Below are 18,383 nucleotides of genomic sequence, written 5' to 3'. Positions count from 1 at the left end.
AGGTTTTTTCAAGTTGAATTTTATTCTGAAAATAATTATTATTTTATTAAAACCAAGATTAATATCCCATGTATGCATAAGTATCAGATAATAGGGAAATATCTATTTCAGCAATAATGCAGATACCATTTAGGAAATGGATAAAAATCAATATTATATATTATTTATATATTCTATATTACTAAAAAAGTTAAAATGTGGCAGTTTTTCAAACTTTTCATAATTCAGTAATTTAATATTTGAATAAAATAATTGTCATATTTTACCCAAAACCTAAATAATCATTTCCTGCTTAAACATATGTAAATTTGTCATTTTCAGCCCTATTATCTGAGATTTTTTAATATAACAAGAAATTGCTTAAATTCCTTTAAAATAAAGTTAACATTTCATTGACATAAAGCTTTATATTGCCCACAATTTGAACATTTTAGGGAGGTAAGTTACTTGAGGCTATTTACCATTAAATAATCAATGCCGAGATTTTATCTGTGATTTGTGTAACTCACAGAAGTTACACTTAGACACAAGGTTACCACTGAAGTGTGAATTTTAACATAGAAAAACCATAAGACCAGCCATTAGAACACTTAGGCATTTAATTTTTAATTTAATTTAGATATTAGGCAATTTTGTTATGCAACTTATGCAACTATTACAAGTTTAAAATGTTCCTTTTCATTGTGTTTTCTGTCAAAGATTTTAATAGTTTTTCTTAATAAAATAAATGTTATAATTTGTTTTTTAAAAGTGATTCTGTTAGGGTGTGATTTCTAAATGATGTCATTACTAATGAAGATATTGAGCCTCTCTCTCCCCCACTTCACTGAATTACACTGAATTTTATCAATGCACAAGGAATTCTTAGTATGTACATGAGTTGTACTGTGAACACAATGTCATTGATCACCGTACAGTCTTACAGAACCCAATGACCATAGGTGACATCAGCTCATAGAAGTGGTAAGATCATGACTGTCTCCTATAGAACTACTAATTCTTTTTCATTTTAATTGCCCTAAGCCTAAATACTAACTTTTATATCACAGTCCATCTTTTACTAGATCAGAGAAGCTCCTCCCCCAAGCTTTTTTCTTTCTTTTTTTTAATCAGATAGTTGGGAAGTGGCCATCCTTAATGATCTAAAAGTTTTCAGGATTAAATGTTCTCTTAATGCAAAAAGCATATGGTGCATTAATTTACACATACAAGAGAAAAATGAAAGCCAAAGCTGAAAGTAAAATGGACATAATTTTAATGATTTTTTTTTAAATTTTGTGCATTGGATTCAAACAGCAAACTGTGTGCACTCAACTGTTATCACAATGTTGTCAAGAGGTCTGTGTCTTTTACCACTTTACACACAATTATTCATTACAGCATGTTGTCAGCCTTGGAAACCAGGGGTGTGGCATGGTAAGCAGTGGTGGTAGTGCACCTGGCTTTTATATTATCTAACTTGAAAATATTTCTCTTCTATGATTCCTCTTTTCTTGATAAAAATAGTTTTCACCAAACGTTGGTGGTGCACACGCACTACCATTCATGCTTGACATCACACCCCGACAGGAACACATGTTCTTATTTTGTTGATAAAAAGTATTACAAAAATTTCCATACAAAAACTATTTTCATAGAAATTTTGCATTTCCACAAATAAACCTGAACATTTTTTTGAAAAAAAAGTGTTCAAGAATTTTGTTCATTTAACATTGTGACTGTAACTGATAAATGCAGTCCACTTCCAAGTTCTCTCACATACTTTTCTATAGATGACCAGTCCCCTTTCTCCTATCACTAAAATCTGCTCAAGCTCCATCAAGTTCATTTATAGCAAGATTGAGAGTTTGAATCGACATATCTGAATGATAGAATGAAAAGCTTCAGTCTTCCACATAACTATCAATACTCAGCTCTCTTTTTACAACTGAAGACAGAGATTGCAAAACATCATCCTTTCCACTCAGAATCATTGAACCAACTGTTGCTTTTTTATTTGTGGCATGGGGTTAGAGAATGGGTGTTGGGGGAATATGTAGGGATCTGATAGAGTTGCACGTTCCATCTCCTGCCTTGGTGAATTTAAGGAAAACATTATTGCCTTGGTAAATGACATTTCTATCTCAATCAGTGATACAGACTGTCAAAGAAAGAAAAGAAAGAAAAATAACTGATGAAGATCTTCTTTATATTCCACTCGCCATGGAATTCAGATTTGGTTTGCATTACATTTTTTTTTCACATTCTATAAACACATATCATCTATTCCGATGACAATTATACTGAGTAGCTGGGGGCTAGTAACACCATCATCTCTATTACCCAGGTGTTCAGAAGACTGTACTGTTTCTTGTAACACTACAGTTTTTGCTGATTCCAAGTATTTTTATACTTAATGACTTTTGTTCTGGTTACCCTGTTGAACATTGATATTCCATCTCCTGGCAACAGTTGGGCTTCAAAGGAACCTGTCATTTCTCACTGGACTGCATTTGAAACCAGCCACAAAATGCGCGTGTAACATTCACTCAGAAGAAGGGAGGAACCCATGATAAACAGTGTAACCCCGTGTAACTTAGTTGATCCATGATGCTTGTAAATCAAGTCTGATCACTGCAACTGTTTAGATCACAAGAGTCTCTAGTTCATAGACACAGCGGCATGAGGTAACTCATTTTATTTTGCACAGGTTGCATATTTCCACAGGAAACATTCTCGCTAAATTGTTTGGAAAAAAGACGACAGTTTGTGCTTGGGTGTTTGGCCTCCCAGCTTCATGCCATGGTTTCTTTACCTGGCAACCTTCTGTCGTTAAATGTGTGCATGTTGATGACTTCTTCTGTTTTCACAATAACTGGGGCCTGTGGCTTATGTTTTAAGCGACGCTGGCACTTCAGGGACATCCTCAGCTCTTCTACCATGGCACTACAGAAGGACCTCTGTGGGACAGCACAGACAGATTGAACGTTACCAAACAGATAAACTCCAAAGATCCACAATCAATTGTATAGTCATTTTCCACAGACTTGCCAATATAGCATCTTTGACGATTTAAAAAAGTCACTATAAACATTACAACAAATTGCTACAATTTTAATACACAACGCATGATAATTAAAATATTTTGTCAAAGTGGTCTGGTGAAAAGAAAATCCCCACCTGATTCTAAAATGAACTGTAATGTATCTATTACATGTATGTAAGATTATCTGATGACATTATGTAAAATTGATTAGCATGAGATACAAAATCTGCTTGAACACTGAAATAAAAACATACACAAATCAATACCAGAAATCCACTCTTGATGTTAACAAGAAAGAAATGTGCTACTTTCCAGATCACAACATGATATACGCAAACTTTATTTAAACATTTATTCTTCACTGTGTTCCTCAAAACAAAAATAGCACTCACACGGTAAGACATAAAAATATGGAAGACAGTATCTGCTATTTCATTATATCAATTTTGCGATTATGTCTAAAAAACATTAAGAGTGATTAGAAACAAATATGACTTAACCATGAAATGACAAATCATAGCATGTGAAATACCTACGAACAAATGCTAACTTTTTTGACAATAGCTTGATAATTGAGAATTGATAATTATTCTATGGGGGGGAAGATTGTACACATTTTTTTTTTGTAATTCCTATGTCACTGGAAATAGATTGGCTAGAAATATTGTATATCTCAGGCTCTTATCATAGCCTCTCAAAATTCACATTACAGTCATATATAGGAAATAAAGTTTTCTTAGTCTCTCTCCCTACCTGATTGAGGGACATGTGTCAGTTACATATAAATCAGATTCATGAACCAACTGCACATTGTAGCTGAAACTCAGAGAAAACAACCAAAAATGTAGGCAAGTATATAAAATTTACACCATTCTATAAAGTGATATGGAAAGGTAATGAAATAAACTTATCAAACATGGATGTGAAGATTTATTTGCATTTTAGTTGTTTTATTGATTATCAACTTGCAGGCTAACTGCAAGAGAATATAAGATGAAATAATATAATATAAATAAGTATCTTACTTTTTTTTGGATACATATTTACAGTTGGATAGGAGGAAAAGTTTAAGAGATCTATTCTACAGCATGTTGACAATAGTTAATGATGATCTATTTGTATTCTTAAAAATTTCTAAGAGAGTGGATATTAAATTTTCTCTCTACACAAAAGATAACTATGTGAGGTAATGTATTTGTTAATTAGCTAGGTTTAACCATTTCCACAATTTGTGTATCATATATATGCTTCAAAACATCATAGTATATATGAAAAATACACATAATTTTATGTCAATTTAAAAATAAAATTGAAAAAATATTTTGCATACTAAATATTCTACGACTGATATCAAAATAATACTTTGAATGAGTGAGACAGCTATGTGTCAGAGAAACTGATTTGCAGCTCATACCTGTGACTTAGCGGGATGCCCTGGCAGCCAGTACTGTGAATCTGACAAGCTTCTACTACCCTCGAGTCCATTTGTATCTCTGTCTTCATTTCTCTTTGGTGGGTTCCTTACAACTTTTCCTTAGTGGTCTTTTTAACTCTGAATCTACCTGGTTCCCCCTAAAGACTCACAATTATCGGAATAGGATAATCTATTTTTTTTTATTTATTTATTTATTTTTTATTTTTTTGTGGTTTTTGGCCGGGGCTGGATTTGAACCCACCACCTCCAGCATATGGGACCGGCGCCCTACTCCTTGAGCCACAGGCGCCACCCAGGATAATCTATTTTTTAAAAACATCCATTCTTTTTTTTTTTTTTTTTTTGGCCGGGGCTGGGTTTGAACCCACCACCTCCAGCATATGGGACCGGCGCCCTACTCCTTGAGCCACAGGCGCCGCCCAAAACATCCATTCTTAATAGTATTTTCTTTTCTAGGAAAGAGATCAACTTTAAATCTCCTATACTTTTCCATCATGACTTGATGATTCATGGTCCGTCCCCTCTCCCTCCCTCCACCTCCTCTTCCTCCTCCTGTCTCCACACCCTTTATTGCTTGGGCCTCCACGACTGTCCTCCTTTGCTTCCCCTTGTTCTGGTACTCTGCTGAGTTCTTTCAGTCTTTGCATCAACACAACTTTATCCTGTACATCAGGACGTGACAAGTTTTAACTTCATCAGAAAGTCCTTTCTAACTGACCAGGCACACTATTTTCACTTGATTTTGTTTTAGCCTCTCAATCTTTTGCTCTCATTATTCTGTTTTCCTGTCTGGCCTCAGAGCCTTTTATGTATCACTCTCACTGAATGGTAGAGAGCAGAGATCAAGTTTTCGCGGCACTGTTTCTACACACGAGATCTTTACATGTTGACTGAATTAACAGCAATCATTACATCTAACCCTGATATTTTAATTCTTCTTTAACAAATTTTTAGAATTCAGCTACTTAAAAAAAGTTTTCAGATGCGGGAACTTAGCAATATGTATTGTTATTTAATTAAATCAGGCATAACTTTACCACTTGTTTAATAATTAAATTAATAAAAATATTAATTTATTAGTGCTTGTAATGGATGGTGATTAAACACTGCTCATAATTCTCCATTAACTACAGAGTCACTGCCACACATTATTTATTATGTGTTAAATTATACACTTCTGAAATTCATGAATTATACTTCTATTAAAGAATGCATGTGGCACCTGACAGGCAGCACATGGACACAATGTTTCTTGTTGCTTAATACCTACTATTAGATGTACTTATTAAGAACATGATGATAATGATGATGAAGATGATGATGATGACAACACTGTAGAAATGGAAAAATCTGACTCCAAAATAGGGAGGAATACATAGTCTTGAGGTAACTTAGTCTTGGCTCTCTGTTGAAACATTTAACAGAAGAATTGATTAGATAATATAACAAGGTCAAAGTGTGATCCTGTTGACACTTAAAAATGCTATAGGATGTGAAAAACATTGAAATGCTTGAAATACAGCTTAATGTAAAACTAATAAATATCCCAGCAATCTCAATTTTCAGTTATTTTGATTATATTAGTTTCCAAACAGAATAGAAGATGAATATTAATTAATATTGTGTCTATACTAATAGTCAACTACGAAATGACTCGATTTTATTCCTGGTGTGTTAAGGGGTACACTTTGTATTTAGTACCCTACACTACTTCAGACTATAAAAAGTATGTATAAAACTATTTTAAAGTAATTTTATATAATATTAAATGCACAATACTGATAAAGTGAAATGTAGGTTAAAAAAAAAACCCTCCAAAGATCAGAAGAGTCTCAGGCAAATAAAATTTAGAAATTTGGAAAACATCTCAATATTGTGAACCTGTAACCAATAACTACCATTTTAAGTTTTATCTCATTTTACAAAGCCTTTAGAATGTGAAAAATTTTAGTCAATCAACCTTTAATAAATCAATGGTCTTGTTTACATAATTACAAGGTGCCTATTTTATTAATTTTCCCTGAGTAGACTGAATTTTGCCAGTTTCTTTTTGCTCCATCCATGCAAGTTTACCTGAAATAAAAAATAGTTTTATTTTCAGGTACTGACAGAGTCAAACCTGTGAAACAACAGGTTCACTTCCCACTTATAGAACAATTCTAACCCATTGTATAACTTTCATAACATTTAAATTTGAGAAAGATTTTAGAATTAACATGGCAAATTAAAGCAATTTAATTTGCAAACACATATTCTTTTCTTTCTTTTTTAGAGCTTTAGAGGAAAAATTCAATATTTTGAGTTTTATGGAATACAGTCATTTCCCTGTGCTATGCATTGCCAAAAATTAGTATGCATGACTTTTAAATAAAGTTCTTACTTGTTATCTTGCAATAGAGGAAAATTACCTTTTATACTTCATATAATTGAAATTGACTTAAAATATGTTACTGGACTACAAAAGAAGACTTTTTTTTTTTGAAAACCCAAATGCACTTAAGAGGCATTTCCTAGGTTATGACAAAAAGGAAGAAGAAAAATAAAAGAAAGAAGAAAAGAGAGAAAGGGAGAAAAGAAGAGAGGAAAGGTGAGAGGGGACAGCTCTCTTACTTTTGAGATCACTTTTCCTTAGTAGTGGAAACCCATGCATTGTGTTATTAACTATCGTAAGCTCTTTGGAGTGAAAACAGCAATAAAGATGATTCTCCACATTAATATAACAGACTACAAAAAGGAAAAAGAAAGTCACAAGGATACTAACCATTATTAAAAACCTCTTTTAGTAAGTTCAAAAGTTTACTAAACAGTATCTGGATGGTATGGTGGCACTAACCAAATAGAAGATTCCTGAAAATGAAAATTTAAATCTTTGAGCTATTAGCATGTATAATTGCATTTAAATTTTTAAAATTCTTCATAAAATTCATTATATTTAAGGAGGCACTCTGTATTTATACATCCTGAATTCTTGAAACAGTGAAGGTCTCTAAACCTTAAAAATATGAACTTGGCCATATTCACATCGCTGATTTTAAAGCTCTATTCTGTATTGTGAGTTTAACATGAAAACACATATTTAATCCACATATAAATGTTTTTAAGAATGTTCAGTGATGTTGCAGCATAATTTATTCTTAATAGCTTAAGTTTCTAATTCGAAGATACTTTTGAGAATGCTGTGTTACAGCGTTTGGAGAAGCACAGTTTTTTTTTTTTTTAATCTATACATGAGAACCTAGTTTTCACCATGCTCCACATTGAACACTGACACATTGAAACTTCATTTTTAAGTTAAAGCCATAATTTTTAGCCATGTATTTTAAAAAATGGTAACTGAAGAAAAATAGCCAGTTTCGTTTTTTAAACTTTTAAGCTCAATGCTCCCCTGTTGGATATATGTATTCCTTTATCACCTGAACACAAAATAATCATAAAATGTTATATGTTGCTATACTTTTAAGTCTGCATTTAATACATATTTTTACAAAGAAAAAACTCTATTTTTTCTTGTATATTCTTCGACAGTATAAAATTAACTAATGGTATTTTGGTATGATGATTTATCAGGGTAATTTCTAACCATTTTTGCACATACATTAATTCCTTTTTTGGGCCCGACCAAAATATCTCCAAGCTGCTTCCATCAGGTCTTGTACCACATTGTTCTGATGTATGAATGTAAATTAGCACATATCAACCAAACCGTTTTTGTGTTTGCCATTTCAATTATTTCTCAACGAATCATGGATATATAATCCATTCTGAGATACTTTCTTGGCAGTTTTCAGCTCTCTAACCACTTCTTGGTCTTTTGGCTAAGATCAAGTGCAGTTTTAAGCTCTCTAGGCCATTTGCTCAAGAATGATCAATACGTAGGGGAGAAAATCAAAGGAGTCACTATGATCAACAGAAGAAAATTATCCTACATTAGATAATAAATAAACTGAATAACTAAAACGAATTAAGTATGTACAGGGTGTAACATATAATAGTCTACATAACATTGGTATATTAAATACAAAAGATCATTTAATGTGATCTATTACATAATTTTCTTTTGATTTATACCATTTTAAATTGGTGGCCTTTTAAAGGTATCAAGCTGCTAATGCTGTGTATCAGAAGTCTGAATCCACCTGAGGCTAAATGAATATAACAGTGGAGCAATGAAAGATGAAAAATGACTGGTTAAATCACTCATATTAAAAAATACATAGTAACTTTGATCTTGATATTCAGTTTTAGAGCAGCTATCTTTTTGAAAAAGTTCTATTATTTATATAAGCTATGCAGTAGTTAGAAGGGACTTTGTATCACTAGCAATTGTATTGATAAATCACTGTAATTTTGCAGCTACAAAAACTAAAACCTAAAAGTCAATGAATATGACTAGTATCAGAGCTGAAACAGGAACCCTATTATCTTGACTTCCATTCTATGAATGCTTTATCATATTAACCTGCCTCATTAATAAGGATTTCATTCACAGCTGAATATTTTACCTGGACTCTACTTTTACTAAATGTTAATTTTTTCAATACTAAATTATAAGCCAGACAGAAAAAATTATGAGAAAAATGGAATACATATCTCTTTCAGTGAATTAAATGACAAAGCATGCTGTGCTTTAGGCTGAATGATTTTGCAATGACAAACATTTGCCAAGGATTAAAATATTCTCAGAAACGTTTACTCTTACAGTTGCCCAATGTCTTCATATTGCATTTTGCAAATACAATGAGACATAGAAAAATGGAACATCATTACACACTTTTATACTTTTTCTCTTTAAACTAGAAAAAAATCAATAAGTAAGGTCTGACAAGCCTCAACACCACTTTAGTCAATACAGCTATCCAGATGCACATTAAGAAAAAGTAATATTAATCATCATGGTTTTGTTTATAATGATGCAACTTAAAAAAATATATAACATGTTAATAGTTAACACTTAATGCCAGGAATACTCTCTTTTCCTAAGATCTATAAGTTAAAACATATCAGCTTTATTAAAAATGATAATAATAATAATAATAGTGATTTTATAAAACCAGCTGTTTCTTATATGCTAGGTTTGTACAAAGAGAAAACCCTCCCTGCATATTACGTACCTTAATTCTTAAAGTATTTTCCTTATGTATTGATAACCTTATAATTTATTTTTATTTATTTATTTAAAAAGAAGTTTTACAAAGCTAAATAATTTTATCTAAGGCTAAACAAAGTTAAGTTATGGTTGCAAGTCTTTTTGATTCCAAAATTCTGTAATTAGGAAAGTAAAATAATTAGACTGCTTTTAATCAAAGCCCACAATCTGTTTCTATAATTCAAAGCTCCAGTCCACATATTTTCTCAGTGCAACTTCAAGGAAAAATAAAAAGTTATATATTCTACCTCCATTTTGTACAGCATGGGATAGCACAGTGTTAGATGAGCCATGTTTGACCATGAAAAACATGTTTGACCCTTGAGACACTTATTATCCCCGTCTACACATTGTGGATAATAATATTTGCAAGACTCTCAGGGCAGTTTTGTATTCAGAAGAGTCTTGTGTTACACTTTAAAAAGTCTAAAGTCATTTATAATATTTAGGTACTAAAATACTCCCTGTCAAACTCTAATCTTAATTTCAAAAGTCCAATATGGGTTATCATAGACAAATGACCTGAAAATCCTTTAGCTGAGTTAGGAGTAGATTAGTGAGTAAAATGGAAACTGGCACCTCATTTCAAAGTTCAGTATTGTATATTTACACTTGAAGACATTTAAAATGTCATATCCATTTAGTCCTTATTTGTAGCATAGGTCATTCATGGAAATTGAGACACTCTGCTTCCAGAAAAAAAGCAGTGATACATTATAAGAACAGTACAAAATGGACCATGTATCCAAAATTTACTTACAACTTTTAACTCTTCAAGAACAACAAGCCTTACAGATATATTTTTAACACTGAAAATATATTTAGAACCTTTAACTTCTGAAAAGTTAAATGAAATTAAAATTCCTTACATCAATTGTAATTACTGAAAAGTATAGATATTTTGTGATGTGTAAATAGTCATTACTTAGCTCATCATAAATGTTGAAATATAACATTTACTGATAATTTATAACACTGCTTTCACTCCTTTTCCCTAACCAAAGAGTAGATTCTTTTTTTAAAAAATCATTGCTCCTATTAGAACTAATTTTTCAACATTTTGAAAGAAATTTGTATATAGGATCTGTGAACAACCTGTTTTCATTCTTCTGTTTCCATGAAATAAAGATTCAGTCGGCTTTGCAAAGTACTTCCCTTAGAAGTAATTTGTCATCTAGTATCCCTAGTCTTGCAGGCTTAAGCTAACCTGCTCTAATTTACTTATCGTAAAGAATGTTTCATTCATTTGTGCTTCTAATATTCTGATTTATAGTCATTTTCTTCTGTTATTCAACTATACACGAAGAACATTCTAGGTGCCCTCAAAAAGTCTTTTTTTTTTTTTTTAACTGTTATTGACTGAAAAAAAAATCATTATTTAGAGATTTCCTTGGATAAGCTTTACCAGTGTTCTATAAGAAACAAGTGCATTGACCAAAGTAAACAACAATGCAACCATTTGTCAGTAAAGATAGAACAAAAATACGTGTTCAGGATGGGATACTTATCTCACAACCTTAGAATCTGAGCAATAATTTGTATTTTTTAATTTCTGAGACGTATTTATCCATATTTTGTTTACACTTGAGTAATAAAAGAAGGAATATTTTTGGTTTTATCTCTGTTTTTCATATAATGAAACATAATAATTTATGTTCAAGACATTCAATAACAACCATTCATACAGGCAAATCCATTTCAAATTACATGAGAAAGAAAATATTCCTATATACAAGTCAAACAAGCAAAGATTAAACCGCATATATTATGTTGTTATGTTTGCTGAAAATCAAAAGCAGCCAAAATTATGTATATCTTTTTAAAAAGGACATATTCAAATACTTTTAAGATGAGTAATTTTAAACATAACTTAATAAAACCATAATGGCATAATAGTTTTATACAGATTAAAATTACTGTATCACTTATAATTCATGCTTACAAAGCCAACATGTTATTATATATATTAGCAGGGTGAAAAGATTATTAATATTAAGCAGTTTGTTTCATAAGTAGGTCTTAGAAGAGAGAAAGAGACCTTTTAATCTGAAATATACACTTAAAATGCAACGACCACTCTCTCAAATATATAACAGTTTCTTGGCTTGCTCACTTAATAAAACTTAAGTAGCATATATTTAAAACAAAAGAAAAGGCAAGAAGAAAATTTATTATAAAGTGCATACGTTGATTAGTTTTTCAGACATTCAAACAAGAAAACATTTTGGGTATTCATCTTAAAAGTTTGAGTAAATCAAAAGTAATGCATCTATGATGAATTAATATTTACATCATAAAGCCATTTTTATAAAAATTATCATACACCATCTTGTGGTTATTGGAAAGGAATGCAATTTACATTTTTTAAATTTAATAAGGTCCAGCTTTATATTCTGTTTATTTCCCTCATTCAGGAATGATACATCTGTGTACTATTCTTAAATATCAAATAACCTGGAAATATAAGAAAGGCTATTGTCACCAAGAGCTGTGTTTTCATTAATATTTTACAACATACATCTAAAAAAGGCATTTTATATCTATCTTTAACTTATAATATTTATGATTGTAATTTCATCATCACCATTGTTAGAGGTAAGATTTGAAATGCAAAGATGAATCATGAATTTTATGAATAAATTCATAAAAAACTGTGTATATTATACCTGATAATTTACAAAAACTTAAAGAGTTCATTTGTTCTTTTAAAAAATACTGAAATAATGTGGACTAAAAGAAGAAGAATGAAAAAGGGTAGAGAGAAGAGGCAAGAAATAAAACAAAATGGGGCTGGAATTGTGACCTATGCACTTTGTTTAACTTCAGTGTCCAAAAAACAATTCATTGCAGATTTAGTTCTCAATAAATATTTATTGAGTAAATAAGTAATTTCATAAATGTTTACATTACTTTTAAAATTTAAGAAATCTATGTCAAGCATGGTAAATGAAAGTAAACAGAATTTCCGTATGCATTCATACCTATGATAAATTCTTTTTTTTTTTTGTAGAGATAGAGTCTCACTTTATGGCCCTTGGTAGAGTGCCATGGCATCACACAGCTCACAGAAACCTCCAACTCCTGGGCTTAAGGGATTCTCTTGCCTCAGCCTCCCGAGTAGCTGGGACTACAGGCGCCCGCCACAACGCCCAGCTATTTTGTGGTTTGCAGTTCAGCCGGGGCCGGGTTTGAACCCGCCACCTTCGGTATATGGGGCCGGCGCCTTACCGACTGAGCCACAGGCAATTTTAATACACTAATATACTAACAGCCATGTCGTTTAACCTAAGAGATCTTTTTCTCAAGAAAAATGAAAAAGAACTGAGCCCAAGAACTAATTTGTTGCAATAAATGTAATGAATCATTTTCAATAAATCCATAATTATTTATCATATTAATTTACATAGAAAAACATGCTTTTCTTTAGATAGACTTTTCAAAATAGGGTACCAGAATAAGTTTTATTATTAATTTAAATGACATATAGATATTAAGCTACCACCAGGCACTGTCTGAGGCCCAGAAGAATCCGATAGGGAGAAAGGCCCTGACACATAGAAAGTCATGAATACGAATGAAATATTGTGCTAAGAGATAGTGGAGGTGTGCTTAGGGGTTTACAAAGTAAAGTATCTAGGTTTAATGCTGGAAATGATTTAGAAATGAGCTAAATACCTTCTCGACTTCATCAAACGTGGAGAAATATTTTTATTTTATTTTATTCTGTTTTTAGAACAGAGTCTCACTCTTTTGCCCCAGGATAGAGTGCTATGGCCTCAGCCTAGCTGACAGCAACCTCAAACTCCTGGGCTCAATGGATCCACTTGCCTCAGCCTCCCGATTAGCTAGGACTGTAGTTGTCTCCTGAAATGCCCAGCTAATTTTTTCTACTTTTAGTAGAGATGGGTCTTGCTTTGCTCAGGCTAGTCTTGAACGCATAAGCTCAAGGTATCCTCCACTTTGGCCTACCAGGGTGCTAGGATGATAAGCGTGGGCCATGGCACCTGGCCAGGAGGAATATTTGTACCTGAAATCAGCTAAGTAAAAAAGTAAGATAGATGGGTCACATATTTTTTCATGATAATAGGAAATAAAAGCATTCATTCAAATTATAGAAATAAGCTATATACTGTGTGCAAACCCTTTCTATCTATTGATTAGGGCAAACTTCCTTATTTTAAATATCTAATTTAAAATACTAGTGAGAGTTTGCTAAGTAGAAAAATTGGCAAGGTTAGCTCCAATCAACAGGAATAGTATGCCCTTGGGAAATTGCAAATAATTTAATGTGGCAACAGAAAAGGTGAAAATCGGAGAGAAGCAAAAGATAAAACCACAAGAGAGAACATAGTTTCTGAAGGGTCTCATCCGCTAATGTAGGGGAAGTTGTTTTCATTGTGAAAGCTATGTGGAAACTGAATTCAGAGGGAATGAGACTATAGTCCTCAAGTAGTATCAACTCATTTGTTTCTTTCTACTGTAATATTAATACTGTATCCATTTCAGTTAAAAAAAAGGTATATTAATTTCATTATTCCACTTTTTAGAAGATCATATTGGTCCATAGAGTGTCAACAGATCTAGTTGATATCTGAAAAACTCTACTAAACTTCTCATTCATAATAATAAAGAAGCAGGTTATCTTATAAAATTAAATTCTCACACGTTTTTCTCTAAACAAAATGCTTGTCAAGAAAATTGTGATATAGATTGAACAGGGCACATAGAGATAGGAACAATAGAATACCACACATCCTCATTCATTTGTTTTATTTTAACACTGAGCTATAACTTAGAGAAAATTATTACATATGAATGAGTTCGGGTTCCCAGAAGAAAACCCAAATTCCTTCTATAATTCTGGACTTATACTAAGCATTAACTAAATACAACATTTATTGACAAATTAGAATGAAAATAGTAACTGATGAGTTCATATTTTCTTCTTTGGTTAGTCTTTGGGTTTAATTTTGAAACTCATTTTGACATCATAAAAAGAATTACAGCATAGAAAGCATATCATCAGTTCATGATGCAACCAACATTTGATTTAGTCATTTGATAAGTCAGTAGAACTGGCCATCCTGAAGGTTGTGGAAAAGTAAATCATGTGATTTACTGAATTTTTCCAAATTTTGAATTGGTTATTTTAATCAGGGACACAATAGGGTTAACAAAATATTCATTTATAAAAACTTTATTCTCTGTGTTAAATAATGCAGTCAAGCAAAAATGTGTAAATGTTGCATACAAAATTCTGATTTTAGGAAGGGTAAGGAATCATGCTATAAATTAAGACAAAGGAAGATTTTTATTTTGAGAAGAGTGTAAAGGTATAAGCATCTCAAAGAATATTAGCACAATATGTTTCCTTTGTATTCCTAGATGGTATTATTTTTTAAATATTATTGTTCTGCTTTTTGTATTTACAAATAAAAGTTCATAAGCCTTTTAAATATTAACAATGATGTAATATCACTCTTCCACAATAGCTAAAGTTGTTTAAAAAATGATGAGTTTTAGTAAAAGCAAAAGAAAGATTTAAGTACAAAAAAAAACTACAAAAATCTTAACTTTATGTGAAGACTTAAAAATGTTAGTTATTTCATGTCCAGAGCTATAAATTTATAAACAAAAAGTATCACTTTTTTCACATTTGAAAGAGGAATTTCTCTCCCCTTTTCCTCATATTTACAGAAATGAGGTAATTATTGTACTAGAAATGTAGAATCCGAATGAGGCAACAATTTTTTTTCAAGATTAGCAAACAAAAACATTTATACAAATGATAAATGAATTGAAATCCAAAGAAAAATTGTAATAGTCTCAATAGTTTGGAGATTTATACATATTCGTATAAAGACTCTGGTATAAGAAAGTAAAGAACTAATTAAAAACCATATTGAAAGGTGGAAAATAATACTTTGACACATTCTTTAATGTAGAGAATTAACTGCAATTTTCCAATGCAAACTGAAATTTTTTTCAGGCAGAAATTTGTTGAACTGTAAGATATTCAAATAAAATTTTCCTTAACTTTCAAACTTGAAACTATTAGCCAGTAGTGTGTCTTAAAACCTTTATTTTTATTTGCAAAGAACAGTTTTTTTTCACATTACCGTTTCTTATTTTTGCTTCCTTAATTAACTACATACTTCCGTTAAACCAACTGTAGTGAACTTCAGACAACAAGTTTCTCTTTTCTATTCTATTTTTCAGGACAAATAGCCATTTGTCCTGAAGCTGGCTCCATTACACGCATTACTATTCAGTCGAAAACCATAATGGTGATCCTGAATCTTTTTGGGTAATGTATTTCACAAAATAGAATTTTTTAATACAATGAATGATTTAAGACAATTAACATCATAGTTCTAAGGATTACCCTTGGTTGAAAAGATCACAAATCTTTTGATTTGTGTTTCATCATAACAAAAAAGATTTTAAATTGTAAAAAAGTGACATTTACCTTTTCCAATTGAGCGTTTTTTTTGGATTTGTATAAAAACTCTCCCACTGCCACAAACACTGAGAGCACTAAGCCGGCTGCCAGAACAATGAAGATGCCACCGATATTCTGAACCCCCAGGGCACTGGCCTCTTTGCTCTCCTCCTCCGGGCAGCCGTTGCCCCGCCACCATTTCTCCTTCATCATGTGGAGCTTGCCTTCCTCTTGCAGCTGAAGAATTGCTATGGTGATTTTGTCTCGATATGGAGAACCTAGGAAAATAGAGGGGATGTTAACTATCGCAAGGAACTCGGAATTTATAAGAAAAGGTCACCAAGATGAGAGGACACAGATTTTTCCAAATGCTCGTGTGCCAATACTCATGTTCAGAGAAGAACAAATGGAAAAAGACAGAGAACTAACATATGCCAAGATAAAATGAGTTTTATTTTTAAGAAAGAAAACATCTGGCTCTGTGCCCATAGCACATTGATTATGGCTCCAGCCACATACACCAAGGCTGGTGGGTTTGAATCCAGCCTGGGCCAGCTAAACAACAATGACAACTGCAACCAAGAAACAGCCGGGCATTGTGGTGTGAGTCTGAAGTCCCAGCAACTCAGGAGGCTGAGGCAAGAGAATCGTTGAAGCCAAAGAGTGTGAGGTTGCTGTGAGCTGTGATGTCACAGCACTCTATGGGGGTTGGGGGAAACATAGTGAGACTCTGTCTCAAAAAAAAAAAAAAAGAGAGAGAGAGAAAAGAAAGAAAGAAAGAAAACATCTGAAAGGCAGACTCCCCTCACAGCATTGAAAAACAAATAAAACAGTAAAGAGCCCACAGAAGGAAATGGATTTTGTGCAAGATGTCTAGGAATCATACTATATTAAACCAGAGCATTTTTTTTTTTTTTTTTGTAGAGACAGAGTCTCACTTTATGGCCCTTGGTAGAGCACCGTGGCCTCACACAGCTCACAGCAACCTCCAACTCCTGGGCTTAAGCGATTCTCTTGCCTCAACCTCCCGAGTAGCTGGGACTACAGGCACCCGCCACAATGCCCGGCTATTTTTTGGTTGCAGTTTGGCCGGGGCCGGGTTTGAACCTGCCACCCTCGGTATATGGGGCCAGTGCCTTACCGACTGAGCCACAGGCGCTGCCCAAACCAGAGCATTGTTAAAACAGCGATCTCTATCTTTAGAAAAGTTGTGAGTAAATGGTGTTTCCCAAAATTAAATGATATACTTTAAGCCAATCATGATCAATAAGCTATATTCAATAATATATTTGCAGATAATAGGCATTCATCTCTGTGGTCTGATGCGAATAAAAAAATCATAGGTTGGATAGGCCTAGATAATTCACAAATCATTATGGCAATTTAATTTATAAATTGAGGATCCTCTGACATTATGTCTGACATTATAAAATGCTTTTGATATTTCTTTATTATTTTATACTTTGGAAGGAAATGTTCTTCTCGGTGGAGACAATAATATAAATTAAATTTAACTATGGGGGTAGATATTCATGTGCATTAGGTCTTACACCACAAGTAATATCTTTGCTACTTTGTTGTTCAGAAACAGAAAAATATTGAGTTGCGTGCATCTTTCAAAATCTGTCTCAAAAGATTGGTCTTACTGCTTTCTCCCACCTAGAAATAGCTTGCTTCTAAAGTCCAGTCTTCCTAAGACATCACACTACTCATTCCCTTTTGGTGTACACATTCATTCAGACTGTTTGCCTGTTTCCAGAAATGCCCTAAACATTTCAGCTTTCAGTCAATGTTACCCATTATTTTGTTTGAATGTAACTATATCTGCTTATATACATCCCTTTTAGCAAGAGTGTGCAAGGAGAAAAGTAGAAATATAATTAGTGACCATATGCCAAACCCAACCAGAGACCTGTTTCTTTAACACAATCCTTTGTCATCTCGGAAGTTGTAGAAGTATATGGCTTCTATGCAACATTCCCCCAGCTTTTCTAAAAAGGGACATTACCTATGACTATAATGAAAATAAAATATTTGAATTCTTGGAAATTATGAAGTAATTCCTGAGTATCCTGGGGGAATTTCTACTTCTCAGTTTCTTTCCTGTGCTCATTTAACTAGTATTCTAATGTCAATGCTTGGTGTAAATTCTGCACCTCAACCACTTCAGATCTCCAAATAGCAACACAGCCCAAACTATTTTCTACCTTGTTCATTCATTCACTGGGTGCTCAAACTAAGTCACCAAATACGATTATTCAATTGACTATGTATAACCTGTTTTCCTAAATGGATTATAAGCTCTTTGGAATAGAGGACATTCATCTATCAGTTT

The 18,383-nt window shown here is 32.5% G+C and overlaps 1 protein-coding gene across 5 annotated transcripts in view; it reads right to left on the bottom strand.

Annotated features, from left to right (window-relative positions):
* Positions 1–1,238: 1,238 nt before the first annotated feature.
* Positions 1,239–18,383, bottom strand: part of GRIK2 (glutamate ionotropic receptor kainate type subunit 2) — a 735,964-nt gene continuing 718,819 nt past the window's right edge. For 2 of the 5 annotated variants that reach the window (XM_053592072.1, XM_053592073.1), the window contains exons 16-17: positions 16,076–16,326; positions 1,239–2,939 (exon numbers count right to left, since the gene is read on the bottom strand). In XM_053592072.1, the coding sequence (XP_053448047.1) occupies positions 2,775–2,939; positions 16,076–16,326 (416 nt within the window). In that variant the 3' untranslated portion in view covers positions 1,239–2,774. Of the gene's footprint in view, positions 2,940–5,730; positions 5,866–7,221; positions 7,308–16,075; positions 16,327–18,383 lie in introns of those variants that run through there. The other 3 variants (XM_053592074.1, XM_053592076.1, XM_053592075.1) reach the window with 3 other exon arrangements.

The sequence above is a fragment of the Nycticebus coucang genome, chromosome 5 (genome assembly GCF_027406575.1).
Source record: "Nycticebus coucang isolate mNycCou1 chromosome 5, mNycCou1.pri, whole genome shotgun sequence".
NCBI classification, from domain to species: Eukaryota; Metazoa; Chordata; class Mammalia; order Primates; family Lorisidae; genus Nycticebus; species Nycticebus coucang.
The sequence above is the reverse complement of the archived record's forward strand: the minus strand, read 5'-3'. Positions and strand labels throughout refer to the sequence as shown.